This window comes from Ostrinia nubilalis, chromosome 21, assembly GCF_963855985.1.
Source record: "Ostrinia nubilalis chromosome 21, ilOstNubi1.1, whole genome shotgun sequence".
Classification (NCBI taxonomy): domain Eukaryota; kingdom Metazoa; phylum Arthropoda; class Insecta; order Lepidoptera; family Crambidae; genus Ostrinia; species Ostrinia nubilalis.
The window spans coordinates 1278208-1303892 of record NC_087108.1 but is presented as its reverse complement, the minus strand read 5'-3'; the positions used below and the strand labels follow the sequence as shown (position 1 = coordinate 1303892).

The following is a 25685-nucleotide window of genomic DNA, read 5'->3' as shown; positions in this document are numbered from 1 at the left end:
GGATAGAGACATGCGATTTTTGGTTTTACGAAGGTAATACGATAGAGAATAGTACAAAGTAATAAAAACCACCGGTTATAGGGGCAATTTTTGGAGAAATTTATTAAATAACCAAAAAAACACGAATTTTAAAGCAGATTTTTTTCAAAAAGTATCATTTTTTATTATTTGTTGGCCTTTTTTGTGTATTTTATGTATTTTTTTAGTATCGCCTGTTATTTAGCATTATTATTGTTTTTATTTTATCAGGATATACCGCTTAGTTTAAAAGTTATTACGTTTTCTTTACAATAAGTAATTGGAAGAAAAAAAATTCTATAAAAAATTAAAAAAAAAATCTCAAAAATTTTTTGACCTCTTTTTTGTCGATAAAAATAGATCTAGTTTCATCTATTTTCATATGTACACTTTAACGTGACTCACACTGTATAGGTTATCCAACGTGGCAAAAATCCGAACTGATAACCTTGTGCTCCTTCTGTCAATGTCATAGCAGTTGTTAGTGTCATTCAGTGTAGGACAACTATTGGTAGAATTACGGAGCGTCACCGCTCACATGTCGTAGGGCACAATCAATGTCCGTATGATTGTTTCAACAATCGTTATAGCAGTAATTATGGTAGACTGATACTGGACAACCGGTGCTTTTTAGAACTATTGATAAATTATGTCAACTGAGTACTTCAGGAGTGTTTGTTTCAACAGCCCTTTCCGCGACAGTTATGGCCGACCTATATTGAACAGCGGGTATGTATTAAAATTATTGGCAAATGTCTTGAACTCCTAAATTGAAATGAGGCAGTTCTTTCCAACAGCCCTTATAACGACAGTTACGGCGAACCTATACTTGACAGCAGGTGTATCTTGGAATGTCATGTTGGTAAATCATGTTGACTGCCCGATTCAGAAGTGGTTGTTTCGAAAAGCACGTGGATTTGCCTGACCAAAGTAGCAAGCGACCTTTTTTTTAAGAAACGGATCTTTTTCAAACAACCTGGACAGCGATTGTGATAAGATAATTTATTTATTTGCTTAAAACATGGTATACATAATTAAATATCGGTGTTACATGTTGAAATGTGCTCATGTTCTGCTTCATCAAAGAATGCATGCAAATATTTTATATACAGTAGTTGGAATCTAATTAATTAATACAAAAAGTTCATAATAATGTCTCAGTTACAATAATGTCAGAATTCAATTTAAGTCAATTCATTTCAATTTACAAAATGTCAACAAAATATTAATAATCATTTTAGCGCAAATGTTATGTCGCAAAGAAATCCTTCATGTCATAGAAGCTATGTTGATTTAGCCATTTATATAGTCTATCCTTAAACAAATTAATAGTGAGCAGTTTAAACAGTGTCTAAGAACTAATGGTCAATGATGACAACAGCCCAGTTCAAGGGCAGTTCTTTCCTGGAACAGCCCTTACAATGGCAGTTATGGCCAACCTATACTGTATAAGGTGGAAGATGGAGATACTAAAATACCTGTAACACCTACTTGTAATGACCCATGTTCGTAAATTAAATATATTTTGATTTGATTTATAGCGAGTGTATTAGAATTATTTATTGGTGAATATTTCAGCGTGACTGACCTGTATGAGCTGGTGCAGCGTGCCGCCGGGCACGTACTCGGTGACGAGGTGCAGGCGCTTGTCTCTGTATAACACGCCCACGAAGCGCAGCACGTTCGGGTGCGACAGCGACCGCAGCACCGCCACCTAAGGACATGACACACACTATGAGGCACACAGGCGTTGACGACCCAGTAGACACTAAAGCATTAGTTCCCAAAGTGGGGGGCGCAAAGACCTTTAAAGGGGGGCGCGGGCCATCTGTAAGAAACCTACAACCGCTGAGAGAATGCATTCCAGAGGTGGAATTGTGTAAAGCAATCGTAATCAATTGACAGTTCATAACGTACGACGTCAGTTAAACAAAGCGTTTGACAGAATAATCGTACGTTATGAACTGTCAAATGATTACGATTGCTTTACACAATTCTACCTCAGGCTGCTCGATACGACCAATAAATAATCTTGACTGGAGGAGGGGGGCGTGGAATTTTTTGTATGATCGAAAGGGGGCGCGTCACAAATAAGTTTGGGAACCAATGCACTAAAGCGTCGGCCAAGCCAACGCATGCGCTCGCGTCGGCGATGGCGATCACTGCGCGTGCATAGATCACCGCGACCAAAGACAGGACGCGTTGATGTGAACTCATCGCTTCAAATTCATATACAACTCATATGCAGGCTGCACGCGTTGGTTTGGCCTAACCTTCTGAGAAATGCCACACAAGCGTTGACAACCGTTTTAGCGCTCACCGGTTGACGTCACGCAATACATAATAGACACTATGGGTGTTTTTAATATCGTGCGGATTTCATTCCGCACGCGGGATTTCCCTGCGTGCCCCTACCCCCTGCGTGTATTCCACGTATTACATTAAATACTTGTATGAAAAGGATACAAAAAGCATAACAGCCGAAACGTCAAGCCGTGAGTACATATTGTAACTCATTAATAAACGTCGCGTTAAGACCCGTGTCTTTCTATTTTAATTGAAATGGAACGCGAAAGTTTAAAATCTTGTAAGGACACAAAAATTCTTTCACCAATAGAATCCTACATTATTTCTGAACATAGGCAGTAGGAAGTTTGCCGAGTCAACAGTACCTCCTTGAGGAAGTTCCTCTGCGCGGCCTCGTCGACGCGGTAGAGCTGCTTGAGCACCATGACCTCGTTGGTGGCGCGGTGCGTCACCTTGTACACCTGCCCGAAGAAGCCCGAGCCCAGCAGCTCACCCTACGACAAAATAAATTAGTAAACATGTATTTATAGGTTACAGAGGATTGACTACTGACTGACTCACTCATCACGAAATCTATGAAACTACAAGTACTAGGAGTCTCAATTTTGTATGGGGGTTCCTTTTAGAACGTAGGTGCTCACTAATAATGGATTTTACGAAACTCCACCCCTAAGGGGGTAAAACGGGATCCACGCGTACGAAGTCACGGGCGGTCACTAGTTATAATATGAACATGAAATTTAACTAAAGCCCGGTCTGTGAGCACGTAGAATTTTGTCCAATGACCCCTAGCTACCCATCCTTATTGCTCGCGCGTAATTATATTGCTGTCGCGACTGTGCGACTGGCACCCGCAGTGAGTGTGCGAGCGCGATAGCAACATAATTACGCGCGCACGATAAGGATGGGTATCTTGGGGTCATTGGACAAAATTCTACGTGCTCACAGACCAGACTATACAACAACATAAAGAAGACCATTGGACGTAGCTCAAGTCTTTGTTGGAGAGCCAGCCTTTTTCTAGCCTCGTGCGAATTTATGCTATTCCCAGTTCCCACATCTCGTCCCAATTGCAACTTCTGTGTTGATAAGATTTATAACCGTTTGTCAAAAAAATCAACCAGCTAAGGTAAGATTAATACATCTTTTGTGCACCAATTAAGTTAGTAATGATGTCGTGTCCTGCGTGACCAAACAACTGCCCGCAGGAAGATTTAATGAATGCTACTGACAACGTCATTCTTGTAGCGGAGTTTGGGTTGACACTGTGGTTTGTTGTCGATACGACAAGAAAAAGTAAAGGTATATTTTAAGAGATAATAATAAACTTTAAATGTCGCTTCTTTTATTTTACAGAGCAACACATACGTTTATTTTATCTCTGAGAAAGAGTACATTATAAAACGACATTTAAAGTTTATTATTATCTCTTAAAATATCTTCATATTTCCACAATGAGTTTTCACTATGACATTCATTTGATAGACGTCAAAGTCATAGACAAACCATAGACCTTAAATTAAAATGTATTTACTTAACAGGTATAATACCTTGATAGACTGTAAAAAACTTTATAATACAAGTACCTGTAACAAGTCAGCGGCGCGGAATACAGTCTGGCCAGGCGCAGGATGCGCGCGGAAGGAACGCGCACGGCTCAGGTCTCGGAGCACCCCTCCACACCCCTCACCTCCTTCCACACTGCGGGAATTTCACTTTTTTTTACGTTGGTTGGAAATTCAATTTCCTTGTCTAAAAGTTAGCTTAGGCGTTAATTTATTCGGGCATTTAATCAGTATGGCATGTATAGAAGTGCGCACATTACACCGATTTGATTTTCATACAAATTAAAATCGGGCCCAACTATCCGCCGACTAAAAGTCAGTGGTCTACACCTAGGCTTAGTTTGGACTGAGGATTACATTTCTATTTCAAATTGTTGTCTTTAAAAACTTTAATAAACTGAACTAAATCTAAAATGTTACTAAGTAGATGTAATTTTAATGCTCCGAATTTTACATCCCAACTAATATTATAAATGCGAAAGTAACTCTGTCTGTCTGTCTGTCTGTTACGCTTTCCCGCTTAAACCTCGCAACCGATTTTGATGAAATTTGGCATAGAGATAGTTTGAGTCCCGGGAAAGAACATAGGATAGTTTTTATCACGGTTTTTGAAACAGGGACGCGCGATAAAGTTTTTCTGTGACAGACAAAATTCCACGCAGGCGAAGCCGCGGGCGGAAAGCTAGTTTTTAATATACTACAAGGCAGGTATATAACCGCAATCGCACCTGGTGTTAAATGAGATGCAGTCTAGAATGGTACATATCTGCTCTACAAATGCCTATGGTAAACTGCCAGTCATTGGACACTTAATAAAGTAGTTATTGGATAGTTATTTACTGAATTAAAAATAGGATTTCTATTTCAACAACTGAGAGATTCCAACTGATGGAGAAAAGGGCGTTTTTTTGAAGGAATATTCATTTTAAGAAAATTCAAGGGTTGTTTTGTCCAATGACTGGCAGCGTCCAATGACTATCGGTTTACCCAATTCACTTTCAAACAACAACAAATACTCACACATCAAGTAACTTAGACATGCTGCTGCTCCTCTCCTTATCGCCCAAGAGCGGCGAGGACGGCGTCTGCCGCTTCCTCATCTGCCGCCCCTTCCCCCCATCCTCCCCCTTCCTCTTAAACAGCCTCTCTTTCCTCCCCCCTCCCCCCTCTTTATGCTCCGGAATGTCCAAGTCTGTTGTGTGTTTCTTCAAGTCTTCCCTCAGGATTTTCCTTTCAACGGGCGATTTTGTGTCGTGTTTCAGCTTTTCTTCTGAGTCAGATGCACGCTTGTTGTTATTGTTGTTGTTTGTGCTGTGGTTTGTTGCTTCGGGGTTGTGTTCTATGGTTAACTGGAAAGATAAACGATTTATAAGCACAATAGAAAACTCTGAGGAAAGATCAGTGGGTAAGGGATACAGTCTAAACACCAAGTGGGGTAAACATCTTAGATGCTGTTAACGGGTGAATAATATGTAATCCGCAAAGAAATTAGAAGAAAATAAGAGGAATTCGAATTTGTGTTCCTTCCAGGGCAAAGTGGATGACAAAAGGTTTACATTAAAAAAATATACATTACGGGTACCTATCTGTCGTTCGGACGAGTCAGCTATCAGTCTACTTGCCCTGTGCCACAGAAACATACCCTTATGACAACGGTCTGATGCGCCAGTTCGCAATGAGTCAACCTGTATAATTGATGTTTCGCGCCCTTAAGTACGGGTACCTGCTGACCTATACTGTAAACCCCTATGCTTCAAGCACCTGGCGACCTGTACTGTACTGTAAGTGACCTGTACTTTACTGTAAGTGACCTGTACTGTACTGCAAGTGACCTGTACGGGTACCTGTAAGACAGCGGCCGGGCGCGCCAGCACCCGTTCTATCTCGTCAGCGGGCGTGGTCCTGACGGGCGCGCCGTTATCTGCAGTGTCAGCAGTCCACACGATGAGGATCCTTACGCGCCCTGTATTACGGACAACTGTCGACCTGTACTGTACGTCTTCTGTCCGTTATACCTGTAAAACAGCGGCCGGGCGCGCCAGCACCCGTTCTATCTCGTCAGCGGGCGTGGTCCTGACGGGCGCGCCGTTTATCTCCAGGATGCGGTCTCCGATCTGCAGCGTCAGCAGACCGCACGACGAGTCGATCCTGTGGAAGAGAGAATTAATTAATTCAACTGCATTAGCCTTGCCAGCCGGAGTATAAAGCGCACCGTGATAAACTCTTATCAACGATTTTAGACGATAAACGTAGGAATTATCGGGCAAAATCGATAAAATAAAATGTCCCGATAAAAGTTTATCGTGGTGCGCATCCTAGATCTACGAGAGCTAAGCAAACGAAATTTAGCTGACAACCGAAAAAAAAACACTAAGAAATTAAAAAAGAAAAACGGTCTACACCATGTGAATTTTGGGCGCCTTTGTATGAAAGATATTTACGTAGGACAAAACACAATAAAATCATATTATTAAGGTTATACTAAAAAGGGGAATAATGCAACTGATCTCTTTCTATAAAAAGTCCTATGTATGACTAGTTGCGTCGACAAATTATTATCGGGACTTCCCTTACAAATTATACAAAATAAATAATTACAGATTTTATATTTACAAATTGCAATTTATCACCTATTTATCTCCATCAGTCGCAATCTCTTATTGTTGTAATAGAAATGCGATTATTAATTCAATAAAGATCTGTCCATTAACTCGACTACATGGCCTTGAATTGTACAATAATATTTCAGTCGACAAATTATTACATTTAACTTTATAGTAGGTTGTTGTCATCGCGAAGTTATTTTGGTCCGCTAATACGTAACTTTCGTAGAATCAATTGACGAATGAAGTCACTGAACTAAGTTGCTAACGTGACTTATTTTTGCCAAACTAATACACAGCAAACTGCACTTATGAAACTATAGGGCATTACTTACACACTCACTCGACTACGCGTAGCTTCACAAATCATTTTTGCACTATAAACGGGACTATTCCCACCTCTCTTTCCTACCGCTGCAACTCCTGTAGCCAGGATCTACAGCTCGACCTCGAATAAAACACAACCAGTGAAGGTCAAGTTTGTCCCGGGGGAAAGTTAAAATATGTACACTATGTAAATAAAAGTTTTAATAACATGCTGTGTATGTATTGATAGATAAATCATTTATTTGCACACACTTTGACACACAATTAGCAAAAGTTAACAATAGGGGAAAAACTACAGGACAAACTTACACTGAGTAGTCTACTCGCAAATTAATTGAAACATAAAATATGCATGACTTACATAATGTTTATCGATATATTATTATCCTTTATAATTATTAGGCCAGTTCGCTTGAAATGTGACTCAACATGCATTGATAATGGCAGCAGTTTCTTTAAAGGAAATATTAAAGGATAATTATATTTACTACTTATATTGTGAAAAAGAAAAATTAAATAATGCAACAAAAATTAAAAAATAAAAGAAAAAAAATACAAACATATCAATTGCTCTGATACTTACACGCTAAAAAACTTTTAACTATTTATAACCGAAATTAAACGATCCTTTGATGAAGATTAGTTTTAATGAGAATTTTCGCGATTGAAAAATCCGCCAGATGGCAATACGTAGACGTGAGGTGCAAATGCTGCATGATTGGTTATTTTTGACATGACATTGACAGATATGTCAAAATCCACCAATCATGCAGCATTTGGACCTCGCGTCTACGTATTGCCATCTGGCGGATTTTTTAATCGCGAAAAACCTCATTGAATGGAAACCTACATTTTGATAATTTGGCGCCAAAAATGCAAGAAAATATAATTTGCAACACATAAAAAAGCACGTGTATTAAAACTTAAAATGATTTAACTATGAACAAAATATAAATATTGTTTTAAAATAAATACTATTGTTCATACACTTACAGCATCACCTCTTTCTCGATCAATGACTAAAACTACTTTGGCAAACATAAAGTTCTATTTTATGCTGTACACAAAATCAACACAGTACCACAAAATGCACTTCGAACTCAATACAAATAGATAATATTATAGTTTAATGTATTATTAATTATGTAACGTAGTAACCAATAACAGTGACTGATTATACTGCATACGCGACTATCACCCGCGCAGACGGTGATTCATAATAAAGATGAATAACATTTGTTTGTTTGTCACTCACAATGAAATTGCTTCAAGCATATCACCCGATGTTCGTGTGACGTCATAAGATTGACCACAATAAAGTCCATCGAAAGTCTTGGTCTAAGCGTTAAGGTAGAGATCTCAACTCTGGATTTAAAGTCTGTCATAATAACATACCATAGGCGTCATTCTGCTCAAAATATTGACGAGCTCTGTTTTCTTAATGATGATTAACGTCATAGGCACTCGTGTCACTTACAAGGAATTACCCGAAACATCACCCGGTGTTGGTGTGACGTTATAGGAATAGGCCAACAAAAAACTGACGTGTGCATTTTCTTGTATGGATGGACGGCAGCACATCTAGCTAACAACGTCGTAGTTGTGATATATGCGTTACTTTGCAGCAAAAGGATTTTTTTAAGCATTACAAGACAGGTATTTGACCGCAATCGCACCTGGTGTTAAGTGAGATGCAGTCTAGGATGGTACATATCTGAAATACGGTCTAAAATACTACTATGTACCTAATAAGATGATCGTATTTTCGATTAGGTATAGCCTGACCAGGAACATAAAAACCCTCGCCATGTTGCGGAAAACTAATGGTACTAATTTCTTTTAATGGCAACAGTAACTGAAAACTTCATTTACATGTTACCTTGCATGTCAATAATCAAGCTGTCTATTGCTGTCAAAGTGTAAACAAACTTTATTTTAAATGTGTGCAATTGATTTTGTGAATTAAATTGCTAAAATCTTTTTATAGTCGTGAAAGAAAAGTGGTTCACAATGTGTTAAAGTATTTGTCGAAGAGAAATATTAAGGGTTCGGACAATATTTTCATTCAATAATGTTTCCGACAAAGGTTGTCAAATTGTCTGACATTTATCGTATAGTACTGTCCGCTATGAAAAATTAGCTGTGGTTTGTTTCAACTACCTATTTTAAAGTTTTTTGTCACTTTCTAAGTGTTGAATTTTATGGAATTGGGAAAGAAGTACCGAGTTTGAAGCGTTCATGAGCAGACATTGCAGTTGAATATTCAAGTTCTGAATTTGATTATTGATGAATAATAAAATAAATCCTACTAGCTCGATTGATGGTTTCATTTAATTTATTTTAACCAGGTTACCTGTAATAATATTTTTTCGTTAATTTATGAAAATATCAAATTAGCCCGCAATCCTGAATCCTGATACATAAAGTTAGCCTGTTAATTTAACACAGGTACGACTGTACTCAGTGTTGCACTATCAAATGCAATTGACGCGCCTCTATGCCAGGGTTTTTATGTTCCTGGTCAGGCTATACACACATTTGATTCATTTAATGATTCACCGTCATTCATGAGCGAAAGCAACAAATAAAGCCATAAATAGTAAAACCAGGTAAAAGGTTCAAATTACTAAAGTTTATCTGTATTTTGCCTAACTTGGTAAATGAAATGGAGTGACACAGAATTCGTGTAAGTTTTGTATTATGAGGTTTCCGAGTAAAATGAAATAAATGAATACCAGAAAAATTCATGCAATAAAACGCAAAGATGCGACAGTCACTACGATATTGAAGGTAGAGAGGGTAGTAAGAAGAACTATTTATCTCTACAGATCCAAAAGTATCCGTCAAAAGGCGCAAAGGCGCGCGCGCATGGTTGATTTTTTGTCGCCAGTATTATCCCGTGATAGTATATCTGTTTCGTTTACACCTTTATAAAGAGTAAAAGAGTGACATACTGTCACGGTGACAAGTCACCACGCGCGCGCCTTTAAATAAGCGTGGTGTTACTATAGCAACTAGCAATTGAGTAAATTTTAAAGAAAGCACCAAAAATATCAGTATGTGCACTTCTCAATGTGTGCACTTTTTTATTAATTATAAAGGCTGAAGAGTTAGTTTACATCTGTAAGTAATAATTATTAGTATAGAAAAGTATGCATTTGGGAAGTTATTATTTTAAATTCTGCGTCAGACCCGTCTAGCTACTTAGGCTTAGTGTGAGTTTACATCAATCGTCGTCACTAGTGGAGCGCGTAAAAAAATGACATTAAATGTATGACGGATTGTACAGCGCCCCTAGCGGAAACTTTAAAGAACTAAAATTTTGTGCTCACTAGTGAGGACGTTTGATGTAAACTCGCACTCAGCCCACAGAACTATTTTTTGTTCTTATTCTTATTTCTAGGAATAAAAGCATCAAAATAAGGTATTTATAACCCGTGCGCAAAAATGCTATATACAGTTGTAATGTGCGCAGTCCCTCAACATCGTTGAGGTCAAGTGGTCGTCAATACCTGCGGCAGACGAGCTGCAGGCAGGCGGCGAGCGCGGCCCTTAGAAGCGCGCGCGCCAGGCGACACAGCTTGGCGCCGCAACGAGTGAAGTGCACGCCGCACGCGCACCTACGCGTTAGCACTGTTAGTGAGTTAGTGGCCATGATGCTATGGATGTGTTAACCATAAGTCTTTTACAGTCTTTATAGGGTGTAGAGTAGCGGGCCACGCGCACGCACGCGTCGGTGGTGAACTGGTGATGTTCGATAAATAATAAAGCCTTGTTCGCACTGAAGTCGAGTAACGAGAGACACGTGGTGAATTCGATGACGAATGCTCGACTAAACAATTTAGTAAATTAGGTACTCTACTAAGTTTTTGGTAATCAGACCATGTCACGTTTCTAAATAATTAGACAAGTGCGAACAAGACTCAAGTTATTAAGATGTAGAATAAAATAGTAGAAGAGACTGCAGCAGCGCCCGCGCCACGCGACACAGCTTGGCGCCGCAGCGGGCCACGTGCACGCCGCACGCGCACCTACGCGTTAGCAGTGTTAGTGGGCTAGTGGCCATGATGCTATGGATTGTTAGTGTTTCGTTAGATTTAATAAGAAGTAGAGTAAAGAGTAAAACTGCAGAAGAAAGTCACGTTAACCGACACAGTTGGCCTTGGCGCACGCCGCCGTCAGCGCCGTCTCCTCAGGTCTCTGCCTTGATGCTTTATGTTGAACAGTGTTTTAAAGTGACGTTTAGGGAATGTCCATATAAAACAGTGTTCAACAAGTGTGTAACTTTTTATTAGTAAGGGAGTTAGTGTCAAGGTCTCGTATGGAACTGGTGTGGTTTATTACCTTTTTTAACCTAAATCATATATTACATTTTATTTTCATAGCTAACAGATCCTGAAATGTAATTTGACCCACTACTGGATGAAAATCCAAAGAAATTCAAGTGATTGCAGAGAAGTTCAGCGATTGTTATGGAATTGGGACGCAAATCATTTGCTATTAGAAATTATTGATTAGTTAATTAGTGAAGTTATCAATATTATCTAGAGTCGGTAATGTTAGACAAACATAATATCTAGGTATCAGAGGTTAAGGTGCTTAGAGGTGATTTAATGTGCGTATCTTGGCGGCAGGTTTGATCGCTAATTATTGTTTATTATTATCATGACATCATATAAAACATTTCCGTGGAAGTTTTACCTTTCATCAACTCCGATCACAATCATGAAAGTTAATAAATAACTGTTTATGCTGCCAAACATATTATGGAATTTATGGAAGTTTAATTTATTTTTTAGACATTTTTATATGGCGCCTTCTACTTCAAAATAAAATAGGCTTGTCTTACGGCACCTGACAATGAATAAGCATACCTTGAATTTTTTATGAACAGTTTAAGGCCGGGTAGCAGAGAAAATGGCGAAAATGAGGTTTTCATTTTTCATTTTTGAGGTACTAAACAGTAAAATTAAAGGCTAAGATTTTTATTGGGCATAGTTGAGGATATTTTCTAGGGCTATTAACGGATGGAAACACGATTTGATGAAGTTGACTCGATAGAATAAATTCCCAAAGTTACCTCTATTCGTTTTCTATTTATGGTTTTATTTTTAAAATAAGCGATTTGAGATTCTAAATCTTATACTAAACTAAAGTTCAGAAATAACTTGAGGGCTTTTAACGGATGAAATTTTTATATTGCGTCTTATTTAGTTACTATGTTAAAAAATGTGGAAAAAATCGTCCTGACGGCTTGGACAATCTCAATCAGTCGCGCGGTGGCGCTTACGGAGGACGGACGCGTGTCAGTTTTTTGGCCGTGACAGTTCGCGATTTGTCAATATTTTTGACAATGATGACTTTGATGAGTCACAGTATAATAATATCAGTGTTACTGGAGAAAGCTTAAATTTTTGATAATTAAAAATTATCGGATTTAAAACTGGAGTTCATGTGACTCCTTGTAGACTTGAGTGTCTAGAGCGTCCCTTCCTCCACCATGCGTAAGAATTTTCACAAAAATACTGTCTAAGGTCTGTAGTTAAAGGTCTACGCTGCAAGATGGAAGAATCTTCTAACCAAAAAGATGGCAGATGCAGCAGATGTCAACGGATTTAAAACTGGAGTTGATGTGACTCCTTGTAGACTTGAGTGTCTAGAGCGTCCCTTCCTCCACCATGCGTAAGAATTTTCACAAAAATACTGTCTAAGGCCTGTAGCTAAAGGTCTAAGCCGTAAGATAGAAGAATCTTATAGCCAAAAACATGGCAGATGCAGCAGATGTCAACGGATTTAAAACTTGGAGTTCATGTGACTCCTTCTAGACTTGAGTCTCTAGAGCGTCCCTTCCTCCACCATGCGTAAAAGTTTTCCAAAAATACTGTCTGAGGTCTGTAATAAAAGTCTAAACTGCAAGATAGAAGAATCTTTTAGCCAAAAACATGGCAGATGCAGCATATATCAACGGATTTAAGACTGGACTGGTAATGCACTCCAGGTAACCGTGTGTGATGCTTATTGCTCATAGTGATTTTCGATACAGAGCCCTGTACATACGTTATACATAAATTATGGAAAGAAAACACCCAGACCAATACAAACAAATATGTATGCAATTTTAGTATGATATTTTTATCTATTAATAAACAAAAAGACTGAACAAAATTGATGCGTGTACTGATTAATGTAATTAACCACATGCAAAGCTTTGTGAATTGCAACAACTATAATTTATTACACAAGTAAACACGATTTTTGAGTCTGAGTTCTGTAGTGCTGGTTTTGATTAATTTCGTCTAACTAAACTAGGAAAAAATACATTTATCTAATAAAGTTTGCTTTTGTAGCAACTAGAACGAAATTTCAAATTTTAAGAAAATCTAATAATTTTCTTCAATCAAATGCGAAAGCAAGAGATAGAACTTTAATTTATGTGTTAATCACTTTTAATTACAAAGAACAATAAAGATAAACGTCAAAATACTTAAAATGAAACAGAAAGAAGCTTTAAAAATGAAGATTTTTTGTTTTTCTTCTGTGTACGTAGGAACTTTCACGTATTAGACTCCAAAATATGTAGTCACCCATCATGTTTTCATTATATTGTCCTTGATAACGTTGTTCAAAATTCATCACATCTTGATGAAACCGTTCTCCTTGCTCTTCTGAATATGCCCCTAAGTTATCTTTAAACTCTTCTAAGTGAGCATCTAGCATATTTACTTTAAGGGACATTCTGCAACCCATGAGTTTGAAAATACTTATTAAGCATTTAGAAATTAGATCTTTATACATAGTTTGCAGCTTTTTTATTGCCAAGAAATCCATGGATTACTGCTTTAAGACTGAGCCACGATTGTTTTTCGTGGGCGTTCAGTAACTCTGGGAATTCTTCACTGGCCATTATTTTTTTAATTTCTGGACCGACGAAAATACTAGCTTTAACTTTTTCATTGTAAAATGCACAAAAGCAAACTTTATTTGCTATGCATAGACATAGAGCCTCTAGGTACTTTTAGATGCAGACAATCAGAAAATATCAATTAAATGACAAACTCAAAAAAAAGTATTTTTTTGTTAACTTGTGTTATCCAAGCTCTAAATAATCGCTACTACGAGTAACTGATCATAAAATGTTTTTCCTATCGCTCAAGCTCCCGAGGATCTACCGATAGGTCGGGTGACGTAATCTTGAAATTCTTTTAGCCAGCGCGGAACTTCCGGAAGGTCGGGTGACGCCACGCCTCTTTGAACCGTGTTTACTGTGGCAGTTATATTCTATATTTATTCGATTCTAAAATATATTCCCAAAAATTTTGAAAGTTGTTTTAATTTGTATCACTTGGATATGATTTGTATTAAAAAGTGCTGTGAGTGTGACGCTTGAACGGAAGGAAGTCAACCTAACCTAACCAACTGCGTATTTCTATACTGTGTAGCCGCGAGAGCTCTTTGGCGCGCTGTCTTCGGCGAAGTATTGCGCGCGCAGATTTTGACAGCGCGAAATACCTACTTTAGCAGAAATACCAAGCCTTAAAGCTCGGCCTTAACTAATTATATCTAAAGCTTCCTCTTGGAAGGTATTAGGTAGTATGAATTTTGTGTATATCATGGACAAATCATACAAGTCACAGTTTAGTCGACGTCATACGATACCATAAGCCTGTGTATACTTCAATAGGGATGATGACTGGGTAATAATGAAATCGAAATTCTATTTAGTCCGTCAGACAGATAATAAAAAAAATTTGGACACATATTTTTTATTTTTTTTCATAATCGAATAATTACAGAATTATATTGAGTTGAAATATTAGTAGGGAATTTAGTGCAATGATTTGTATGGAGACCCCTCCACTTTGGTATAGAAGGCTCATTTTTGCAACAGTGGTTTTTTGGGTGCTCCGGAGTGGATTTCCGTCGGTAGACATCGGGAGCCCCCCCTGTGGTAGCAGGGGGAGGGGGGGCAAGTTTCCTTCCGCCGCGCTTCATTTTAAGGCCCATATCTACAAAACTATGGGTATTAGGGCAAGTGTGGTATCATTTTCGGATAATTAAAGGATGGCGAATTCATTTCTAGAACAAACTTTTTGCCTTTTTATACAAAAAAATAGAAATATTGAGTAAAATTCACAAAAACCAAAAAGTATTTTTTTAAATAAACGTCGTTTACTTTTAAACCACTGGAGATAATCTAATAAAAAAAATATGACCTGAAAGCTACATTTATCAGGATTATAAAAATATAACATTGTATGGTACTTTTTTCGCAAGAAGTAGGTGAAAAAAATTTTTTCTTCAGGACACAGCGGGCGAATTTTATTGCGCATCGGAAAAAAAAAATTTTATCCATGAATTCATACTATTTGGTTCATAAGCAAGCAAGGATTATTATTTTAGAATTTATTTAGAGTTCCTGGCACATCAATCTACCACGATTTGTATTTTTTCGTCAATTGATTTTGAACTCTATGTGTGAGACATAAGGTTGAAAATAGCTTAAATACATTTTAATATTGAAAATATCATAAGAAGAAAGCACTGATTAAAGAACTTTAATTTGTCTAAACGTCTTAATGATTATTATTATTTTAATTAACACTTTTATTTCTACATAGAATAGAATAGAATAGAAAGTATTTATTTGTCTCAAAACAGGTTTCATTTACAGTTTTTCACAGATACAAAAAATCATAAGAGACAAAAAGGTCTATGACTCAGTGATTGCAGGAGACCCACAAACCCTGTTATTCTGCCATAGCCAAGATATACATAAGTAAATAAATATTAATTTATAGGTACTTAAAATTACAATTTCCTAAAATTACAAATTGCTATGTGAACTTATAATTAGCCAGTGCCAGAGATTGCTCTTGAAGCAGCCAGTTGCGACATCTTTTGCGGAAGGTCGGTAGCGTAAGATCCAATGCGGCGCGAACCGGTGGTGGCAGGTCATTCCAAATTCCAAAATTCAATCATACTATTGTACCAGTGATTTAACGGAAAGATAAGTGTGAGGAAAATGAGGTTTCACAATCATAGTACGGGAGATATTTTTAGCACAAAGGTTAAGGCTGTGACCATTTTAGTTGTTTTTTTCAGACAGCACCAGCTTCTGCACTACTACTTGCACTTACATCTCACCATTTCCAGGCAAGCCTCGGCAGCTACGGGCAAACCGGTCCATGTAGACGCTATTGACGCTGGTCCACCCCCAACCAGTCGGGTAAAGGGAAGACTCGAGTCGGTTGCTTGCACCTGATCCTATACACGAATCCCTTGATATACTGCCAGTAGCCAAGGCTGATACAAAGCTGCTGCTGCTGTCTGGGTTATCTTATGTAGGGCCTAAGCTAAGCTAGGTCTAAGCGTAGTCCACAGCGACCCATTAGGATCTTTATGCTCCATTTTTTTATTCCCTATCATCCATAAAGATCCTATCCATTAGGTGAATTAAGCGTCTGAGTGAAAGCCTTCTAAGTTTTCTGATGCCGGATATGCTGACCCAAGCAGACCCATCCTTACAGTATTGATTCATGGACCACACATGTATTCCACATGCTCGAGAGCTGTCTTCTGTTGTTAGGCCCATTTTGTGGGACATGTGGTTCGTTCCATAATGCCCAGTTTGCGTACCAGTAATTTCTTGGGCTTAGGTACCTTTTATTTCCGCTTAATGAGTTTTCTCCATGACCCTGTGTTTCCCTTTAGGAATGATTTGGAGAGGCTTATTTTATATCGTTGGAGCTTTCCCATTCAGCACTGTGCTTCTTGGATATGGCCATATTATGGCCATGATGTATGCCGTTAGATAAAGGTATGTATCAGTTCTGACCCAATAGGTATCGCCTCTGACCCTAGTTTCGCTAGACTGTCGGCTCTCCCATTGCATTTGATCCGTGTATGTCCAGGTATCCCACATCAGGGACACTTTCATGCCTTCCGAGTTTGTTCATCTTTAAGATTGCATCTAGAATAATTCTAGACTCAACCTTCACTGAGGCGATGGCTTTTTGTTTGAGTGCTGCCTGGCTGTGGATCAGGATGTAAATATTGCGTTTTTACACCCCTGTTCTTTAGTGCACACATATTATAGCGTAGAATTCAGCTTGAAACACTGTAGCAAACCTCCTTAAGCGTTCACTATGTTCGAAGTGTTTACAGTAGACGCCCGTTCCCGTTCCCAAGGCCATCTTTGCAGTGGCGGCGTAAGTTTTGAGGCACCCCCTGGTAACCCCCACGATTTTGGGGTTACCTACCGATTCCAAGATTGAAAGACAATGACATAGACCGCAGACTTGCTATGCAGATGCGCCAGTGAGTACTAATCTGTGCGACATGTGTCACCCTCTGATGCTTGGCACCCGGGGCGCCGCTACTGCATCTTTGAGCTGTCAGTTAACCAGATTAGGCTGTTCTGTTGGGATTTTGGTCCTCTTTTCTAGTCGTCCCTTGTTCAAGATCTATCCACTTACTTATTAGATCAATCTAAGGGGTTCGCGTATAGGATTAGTTGCAAGCAACCGACTCAGTCTTCCCTTTACCCGACTGGTTGGGGGTGGACCAGAACCGATAGCAAGATGGAGCCTACATGGGCCGGTTTGCCCGTAGCTGCCGAGGCTTGCCTGGAAATGGTGAGATGTAAGTGCAAGAAGTAGTGCAGAAGCTGGTGCTGTCTGAAAAAAACAACTAAGTAAAATGGTCACAGCCGTAACCTTTGTGCTAAAAATATCTCCCGTACTATGATTGTGAAACCTCATTTTCCTCACACTTATCTTTCCGTTAAATCACTGGTACAATAGTATGTAGAAATAAAAGTGTTAATTAAAATAATAATAATCATTAAGACGTTTAGACAAATTAAAGTTCTTTAATCAGTGCTTTCTTCTTATGATATTTTCAATATTAAAATGTATTTAAGCTATTTTCAACCTTATGTCTCACACATAGAGTTCAAAATCAATTGACGAAAAAATACAAATCGTGGTAGATTGATGTGCCAGGAACTCTAAATAAATTCTAAAATAATAATCCTTGCTTGCTTATGAACCAAATAGTATGAATTCATGGATAAAATATTTTTTTTTTCCGATGCGCAATAAAATTCGCCCGCTGTGTCCTGAAGAAAAAATTTTTTTCACCTACTTCTTGCGAAAAAAGTACCATACAATGTTATATTTTAATAATCCTGATAAATGTAGCTTTCAGGTCATATTTTTTTTATTAGATTATCTCCAGTAGTTTAAAAGTAAACGACGTTTATTTAAAAAAATACTTTTTGGTTTTTGTGAATTTTACTCAATATTTCTATTTTTTTGTATGAAAAGGCAAAAAGTTTGTTCTAGAAATGAATTCGCCATCCTTTAATTATCCGAAAATGATACCACACTTGCCCTAATACCCATAGTTTTAAAGATATGGGCCTTAAAGTGAAGCGCGGCGGAAGGAAACTTGCCCCCCCTCCCCCTGCTACCACAGGGGGGGCTCCCGATGTCTACCGACGGAAATCCACTCAGGAGCACCCAAAGAACCGCTGTTGCAAAAATGAGCCTTCTATACCAAAGTGGAGGGGTTCTTGCACTAAATTCCCTACTATATCATGTGACGTCACTTTTGAGTAAAAAATCTACTAAAGCGTGACGTAACGCGCCATTTCAACTCGATGTAGCCCTGTTATTATTTGATTATGAAAGAAAACAAAAAATATGAGTCTTATATTTTCTAATTATCTGTCTGACGGACAAATAACTGAAATTGTGTCATCTAGTCTATTGCGCGAGTTAACTCCGCAAAGCGCCATCTATGGGTAAGTTTATGAACTTTACGCATGAACACTCGTACAGGGGAGTATGTGGTACTCACTCAGTAACGGTGAGCGCGGCGGCGCCGGGCGCGGGTGTGACGCGCAGTGCACGCGCCGGCGCCTGCAGCACGCGGATGGCGGGAGCGCGCGCGCCCGCTTCGAGCGCATAGCATTCGCCGCTGCAAACAAACCGAAGGTGTTGTAGGGATATTAGGGATATGTAGTTTTGGTTATGGATACGGTTACGGATATAGGAATAATATTATACCGGTTTCGATTACGGTTACGGATATTTTTTTATTTCGGATATCCGAAAGTTTCGGATACGGTTACGGATATCCATAACATCCCTGATGTTAAGGTGGGTCTACACTAGACGAGCCGAGCACGAGCGGAGCACGCGCCGAGCCAAAATTCGAGTAGCGTGAATTACGAGGCTCGTTCGAACAAACGCACTATAAGCGTTTGGCTCGTGCTCGACTGTGCTCCGCCTATTGTTGTGCTCGTCTAGCATAAACCCACCTTTAAGCGCTCAACTTCACTTGACTACGCAGTAGCATATGATGTCAAGGCATGTGAATGATGAAGTAATATTGGATATAACTTGGAGTATAGTGTTAAAAAAAAATGCAGTCTTAAAGAAAGATCTTAATAGTATGGATTATACATGGATGGAATCACTGATGAACAAAGGAGCACTCACCAGTACAAGCTGGAGCGCTCCACCAGCGCATAGGGTTGGCCGTCCTCTATGTGCGCGGCGCACGATACGCACGCAAAGCACTCGGGGTGGAAGCGGTGCTCGCCCGCGGACATCACCGGACCTGTTATCACCTGCCAGAGAAATACATAATGAGAATCTTCTTCTTTGAAAATTATAAATAACTTGAAAAAATCGAACTGCCTAAGGCGGGAATTGAACCCACGACCTTCCGCTTGCCGGGCGACTGCTCTTCCAACTGAGCTACGACACTGGATGAACCCGTCGAAATTTTCAAGTGTAATACGCTATTACGGCCAGCGTTAGGCAGTTCGATTTTTTCAAGTTATTCATAATTTTTAAATTAGTTTGAGATGCGACTCTTAACGCTAAAAATTAAATAATCTTCTTCTTTTCGTGTCGACAACAAACCTCCATAGCGTCAGCCCAAAACTCCGCCACAAGAATGGCGTTGTCAGTAGCCTTCATTAAACCTTCCTGCGTGCATTTGTTTGGGCACGCAGGGCACGACATCATGTGCTTCGTCGACTCATAATGAGAATAAAAACACCAAAAAAGAATCATGTTCGGAAGTGAAATGATGACACTAAAAATCCACTTTGTTCACTCACGTGATATCACACAGATGAACAAAGTGGAATAATCTGTTAACTCCACATCTTGACAATCATTTTGTTCAGTGACTTTCCCATTAAAAAATATGGTTTTGATTCAAGGTCAAAGTAAATCAAAGCCCTTTTCCCACATGTTTACAACAACGATAAAAATTGCCATAAAACTGACTCAAAAATATGAGAAATAAGAACTCTTTTAGAATATACTAAAATAAGTAGTCATAGACACAAATCAATATAATCTTTATTACAATTAGTTTATTAGGTGTACATTCCATTCAAACTTCAATGCAGTAATTTATTTACTTGTATTCTACATGTATGTGCTAATAGGTATTTGATAACCTACCAATAGGTGTTCGAATACCTACCAAAATATTTTAAGCAGACTAATGGGTTACCTCATTAGAACACTACAAAATAAGGAAAAAAACTTTGGAAACATTTATGTATGGTAACAATAAGGTATTGAATTGATGTGCACTTTACTGCCTGAGTATGAACTTATAAAAAGGATTTAAAGCATAATAATACCTAATAAATTAATCCATGAATTACTAAATAACTATGATACTTTAATGCTTTATTGTTGAGGTGCCCTCAAGGGTGTGCTCATACTGCTCATATATTGATAAATTAATTATTATAATATGTATTTAGCAGGCGGCAAAAAGTTCTCGAGTGGCGAACGGAAGACATGTAGTGTCCAGGCCCCCCACTAGGTGGACCGACGATGATGGTCGCGGCAGGTGCCTAATGCGTGCGGCCCGTTGTAAAAATCCTTCGGGGAGGCCTTTGTGGGCGTCATTTGGCTGAAACGAACGAACGAACGATATCTAACTATAAATAAATTATGAGTTATGAATTACCTGAGTGCATTGCTGACAGCTCTCTCCATACCGCGCCCAGTAGTCACTCTGGCAGAACAGAAGCCCTGCCTTCTCGAAGTACCAAGAGGATAGCGCCGCGTCGCATACTGAGCACCTGTTTATAAAAATAAGTTTTCATCTTTGCGCAGATGATTTTGAAAAACCACAATGAATAGGAAAGTAGGCACCCTAATCAATGCATAGTAATGCTCAGGCCCCTCTTTCCCACTGGGCACTCTGGGCACAAGCCCAGGGCCCCACAATCGAGCAGGCCCCCATCTGTTCTCATAAAAGATCTTTACCCAGATGAGAAGGGCCTCCCTTGATCCTTATGTGCCCAGGGCCCCTAGTAGGTTAAAGACGGCCCTGGTTATGCTGTTGATTTATACACCTTTTCAGAGTTGATATACCATGACTCTTTTTGTATGGACATTGGGAATATGATGATATCAAGTCACTAACTTAATTCAATTTAATTGACTGGCATTTTGTTAATTTTTAAGAACTATCTAGCTTTCAGTGCTAGAATGAAGTTTTTTTAAAGCTTTAATTTATGTCAGGTTTAGGTCAAATCTTGGAACTTAATTTTAAAGAAGGAGTGTCTTAGAATTATGCCCAGTTTAAGTATCTCTATAAAATAAAGATAAACACAACTTTGAAGTTGTACACTTACCTAAAGCAGTCTTTATGCCATTCCTGCCCGAGAGCAGACACATAATCGTCATCACCAATGTCATTTAAGCACCCGGCACAGCTGAGGGATTCTAAAATCAATCCATCAATTATAATTCTGACCTTCATGTGCAATGAACTTAATTTTATACTATTGGTCTAAGCTATAGCTATAGAAAACTACAGTGGGTGGGTAATGATAGTTCAAATTCAAATTCATTTTATTTGCACAGAATCATGGTACAATACATCATATTATTTATAATAGTTTCAAGCTTTTGCAATAAGATTCATTTTATTAAATTAATTCTTCTGCAATAATTACAAAATGCTTGTTTCATGCAAAGCTGTGCAAACCCAAGGATGACTGATTTGACATTATAACAACTTTCTAGGCTCAGTTGTCACTTAAATATCAGTTTAGAAGGCACAATCCTCCAATTAATAAGTTGTAAGTCCCTACAGTATAAACTTAAAATGCGGAAGTAAACAAAATTCCAGAAATTGCTTGATCAAGTTTAGTGTAAAACTTAGTCAAACTCATACCTACAGAGTTCTTTATAAAAATATTATTAAGTAGAGGACCAAAATACAATTTTATGCTTAGAATAGGCGAGGCAGGGGGCAAACAAAGGATATTTCTTAGCAAGCTTCGCCCACACAAAATATTCAGTGACAAGTACTTCCAAAACAACTATTTTCAAGCACTTTAAAGCTCGAAAACTATCTTAAAAGAATTACAGCTTACCATTCGTGTTTGTTCCCTCCATTTCATTGCAATTACGAACATTTAATTAATTAAAGTAAGGAAAATATACCAATAACTTGTGCTTTAATCTTCATTGCTTGAAAATGACGTAAATTACACAGAGCTTGAAAAGAGTAAGAGACGGCACTCCATAGTAGGCATGGAAGATTTCATGAATAGCAGGTGAAAAATCATATGAAATGAATTTCATTAATCACACCTGCTATTTTACTTCACATAGACTGCTATAATTTCACAGTCAACGAAATCACGAATCACATGAATTTCATTCATTCATTCGAGCGAAGTTCGTGAGCGCAGCTCTGCGAAGCGACCGAGCGAGTAAGAAGGAATGATTTGATCATGTGCGTGTTAGAAAAGGACAAGAGATGTGATGACGGACGAATCTGGGCATTTTAAATATGAACTTTAAACTCAAAGGTGTAAGGTTTAGATTTCCTTGTCATGATTCGTGTGATTTCATTAGATAGCAGGCAGATGAAATGAATGATTTTCATTAGTCGCGCGGTTATCAATGTGCTGTGAAACTGTTTGTTTTTTGTTGTGCGACATAAATGAAACAGATATTGTTACATTTCATATTTTAGCTAATTAGCAATCCTTCATCATAATTCATACTTCATTAAAAGTAGCACATTATATGAAAGAGCTACATTAAAACACTGCGAATAAAAATCATTGCCTGTGAAATTTCGCATGTGAAATCATATGAAAAAAAATCATCATTTCATAGAATGAAAATGAATGAAAAATAGCAATCATTTCCATGCCTACTCCATAGATATTTTTTGAGCTCACGCACACATATGCATTTTAGAGAACGACCCGCAAATCTTTACCAACCGCACAAACTACAGGCGGAGCTACCAACATAATGCCTTATTTTCTGACAGTATTAGTGACGTTCGTAATAACTTATCGATTATCGATACTTTGCTAGGGTTGTAATTGCATATCGATATCTAGTATAGGAACCTTCAATATTTTAATGATTACTATTTTTATTTTATACTATGTGTAAGTAAAACGAAGTTTTGTAACGTAAATTATTTATTTCGAAATAAAATAGGTATATTACAATAAGTATTGAACATGACATAGCAGTTGTAGGCATGAGGAATTATTGAAAATTATAACAAAGTACAGAAATGATAATTTTGTAAACTTTTATTTTCACAACTTTTTCTAAGAAAAAATAGGATTTTTATTTATAAACATCTTTAATTTTCTTATCAGCTGATCGAACCTCAGCCTCAAGATTACTTTTCAATGCTTTGTTGCTGTGCTTTTTTACTTTTGTCAGCAAAATTGTTTTCACTTTTTATGAAGCTGTCATTAATGATTTTACAACTTTTTCTTAGAAAAAGGTAACTTAATATTTTAAACATCTTATCATAAATTTCTTTATTATGTTGTTGACATTTAAACCAACTAAAATTACAATTTGTACTCAACATTAAGAAAATGAATTTTCCAACATTTTCCATATATATCTGGTCGGCAATATGGTCATGATAAAATAAAATTGTTTAGCTTCATTTACGGTGGTACATAATTGAATTGTTGGATAAACGAGACTTTTTTTATCATGCCACCATTCGCGAAGAGATATATATGCATACAAATCATTGTCAACAGGAGTTTTCACGCTCAAACACTCTTCACAAATTAAACAAGAACTGTTCTGTAATAGTTTGGCAGCTAAATACCCGCTTACATATACTACTGGTTGGTTTTCAAGGCTACACAAATTTTCAATGGGCTGTTCTAAGTTTTCAGGGTCCGGGATAGACAACACAGGATAAAATTCAGTGTCTGTGGAATCTTGAACATTAATTTTTATTTCTGTTGTTTTTAAATTAGTTTTTAAAATGTCTTTATATTCCAGCATATGTTTATTGTTGTCTGCTTCACAATTAGCACTTCTGCTATGAGGCACTTTCAGCCCAGTAACCATGCTTGTTTTAAGCGCTGCAGTAAAGTGCGTGATAGTGGGATTTCTATTGGTTACACTGTGTTGCCTAATGATTCCAAATAAGTTTTCCAGAGAGTCTTGGTTAAACTGTCTAAGGTTCATATATTTAAACCCTTCATTCTTTAACTTTTCCCAAATATCGTTTAAGGATTTGATAGATATTTGATATCCCTTTACGCATTTAACATTTTTTAGTATCGTGTTTTCTGCTGTTATAAATTTTATGGTTTTTAACTTATCAGTATAAAAGGTCCAAGACTCAATGTGATTACTTGATGTGGAAACATTTTCCCGGATCCCTTTCTTTACGTCATTTAAAGATGATGGACCATTTGTACAATCAAATAGTTTATCTAACTGTTCAATCACAAATGCTGTATCATTGCAATCAGAAACTTCTTTCCATGCCATCATTTTTAAAATAGCTGCCACGGTATTACTCAGAGCATGCGCAGCATACTTCACCCTCATCTTAGTTTTGAATGTTGGATTTACAATGGTACTATTCAGTTTTTTAAAATTTAAAAAATTTCTGTTGTGTTCTTCTGCAACTACCAAATGCCTCCATTGTGCAATTTTTCCATCGAAAGACATATTTCCACTTTTAAAGAAATTGTTTCGTAATGATTTGAACAAGTGAGGGATGTCATAGATTATAAAAATTTTGTCATTATTTACAGAGAAAAAGTTGCTATCTATGCCTTGTCCACAGTTTCTTTTTAACATGTTAAGAGCTCCTATATTTGTAGATCCCTGATCACAAACTGTTGTTAGAACCATAAATCCGATTTCTTTTAATTTTTTGATGATGTCCGATATAATTTTTGCCAGTTTTGCTGTTGATATTGTGCCTTCCACAAAATAGTGCGCAATATATTGCTTGTATTTATGTTTAGCACCCTGTATCATAAACACTAACGCATGGTCTGCAATTTTCTTTTCTCGTCCCATGTTCTCGCCCTCTCCATAATCCACGTAGCCATCCACTTTATCAGCAATTTCGTTATAAATTATCCGTTTCTTTAACGCCATCTCGTCAAATATTAACGAGCAATATTTATTTTCCTTTGGCATACTTGATGCTTTTGCCTCTAACATATCAATTATATTTTTATTTATACCAGGCTCCATTGGTATATTTTTTAAAATCCTTTGGAGCGTTTTAGTGCTTGGTAGCGTAAACAGCTTTTGCATATAGCGGTATGCTTTAGGGGACCGTTTAAATATAGCCAAAGCATATATTTTGTTGGCTAAAGTCCACCTTTTTCCTTGTGACTTTTTTTTGTTATTCTGCACTACATCCTTTACTAACGATGTCAGCACTTCCGAATCTAACTTGTCTAAATTCACTCTTGACTTCGCTATATTCCTTATTGTTTTTTTTGCATTTTGTAACTGTCGCCAAAGCCTCTTCTCTTTAATTGTAAATGTTGATGAAGTGT

General features: G+C 37.8%; 1 protein-coding gene across 1 annotated transcript in view; it reads right to left on the bottom strand.

Moving 5' to 3' along the window:
- LOC135082413 (uncharacterized) overlaps positions 1-22370 on the bottom strand; it is a 49444-nt gene extending 27074 nt beyond the window's left edge. Inside the window, exons 1-11 of the mRNA XM_063977207.1 lie at positions 22248-22370; positions 21501-21591; positions 20828-20942; positions 19327-19457; positions 18683-18802; positions 10333-10440; positions 5906-6038; positions 4911-5239; positions 3912-4026; positions 2691-2819; positions 1607-1732 (exon numbers count right to left, since the gene is read on the bottom strand). Coding sequence (XP_063833277.1) covers positions 1607-1732; positions 2691-2819; positions 3912-4026; positions 4911-5239; positions 5906-6038; positions 10333-10440; positions 18683-18802; positions 19327-19457; positions 20828-20942; positions 21501-21591; positions 22248-22269 — 1419 coding nt within the window. The 5' untranslated portion in view covers positions 22270-22370. The remainder of the gene's footprint in view (positions 1-1606; positions 1733-2690; positions 2820-3911; positions 4027-4910; positions 5240-5905; positions 6039-10332; positions 10441-18682; positions 18803-19326; positions 19458-20827; positions 20943-21500; positions 21592-22247) is intronic.
- Between the last annotated feature and the right edge of the window lie 3315 nt (positions 22371-25685).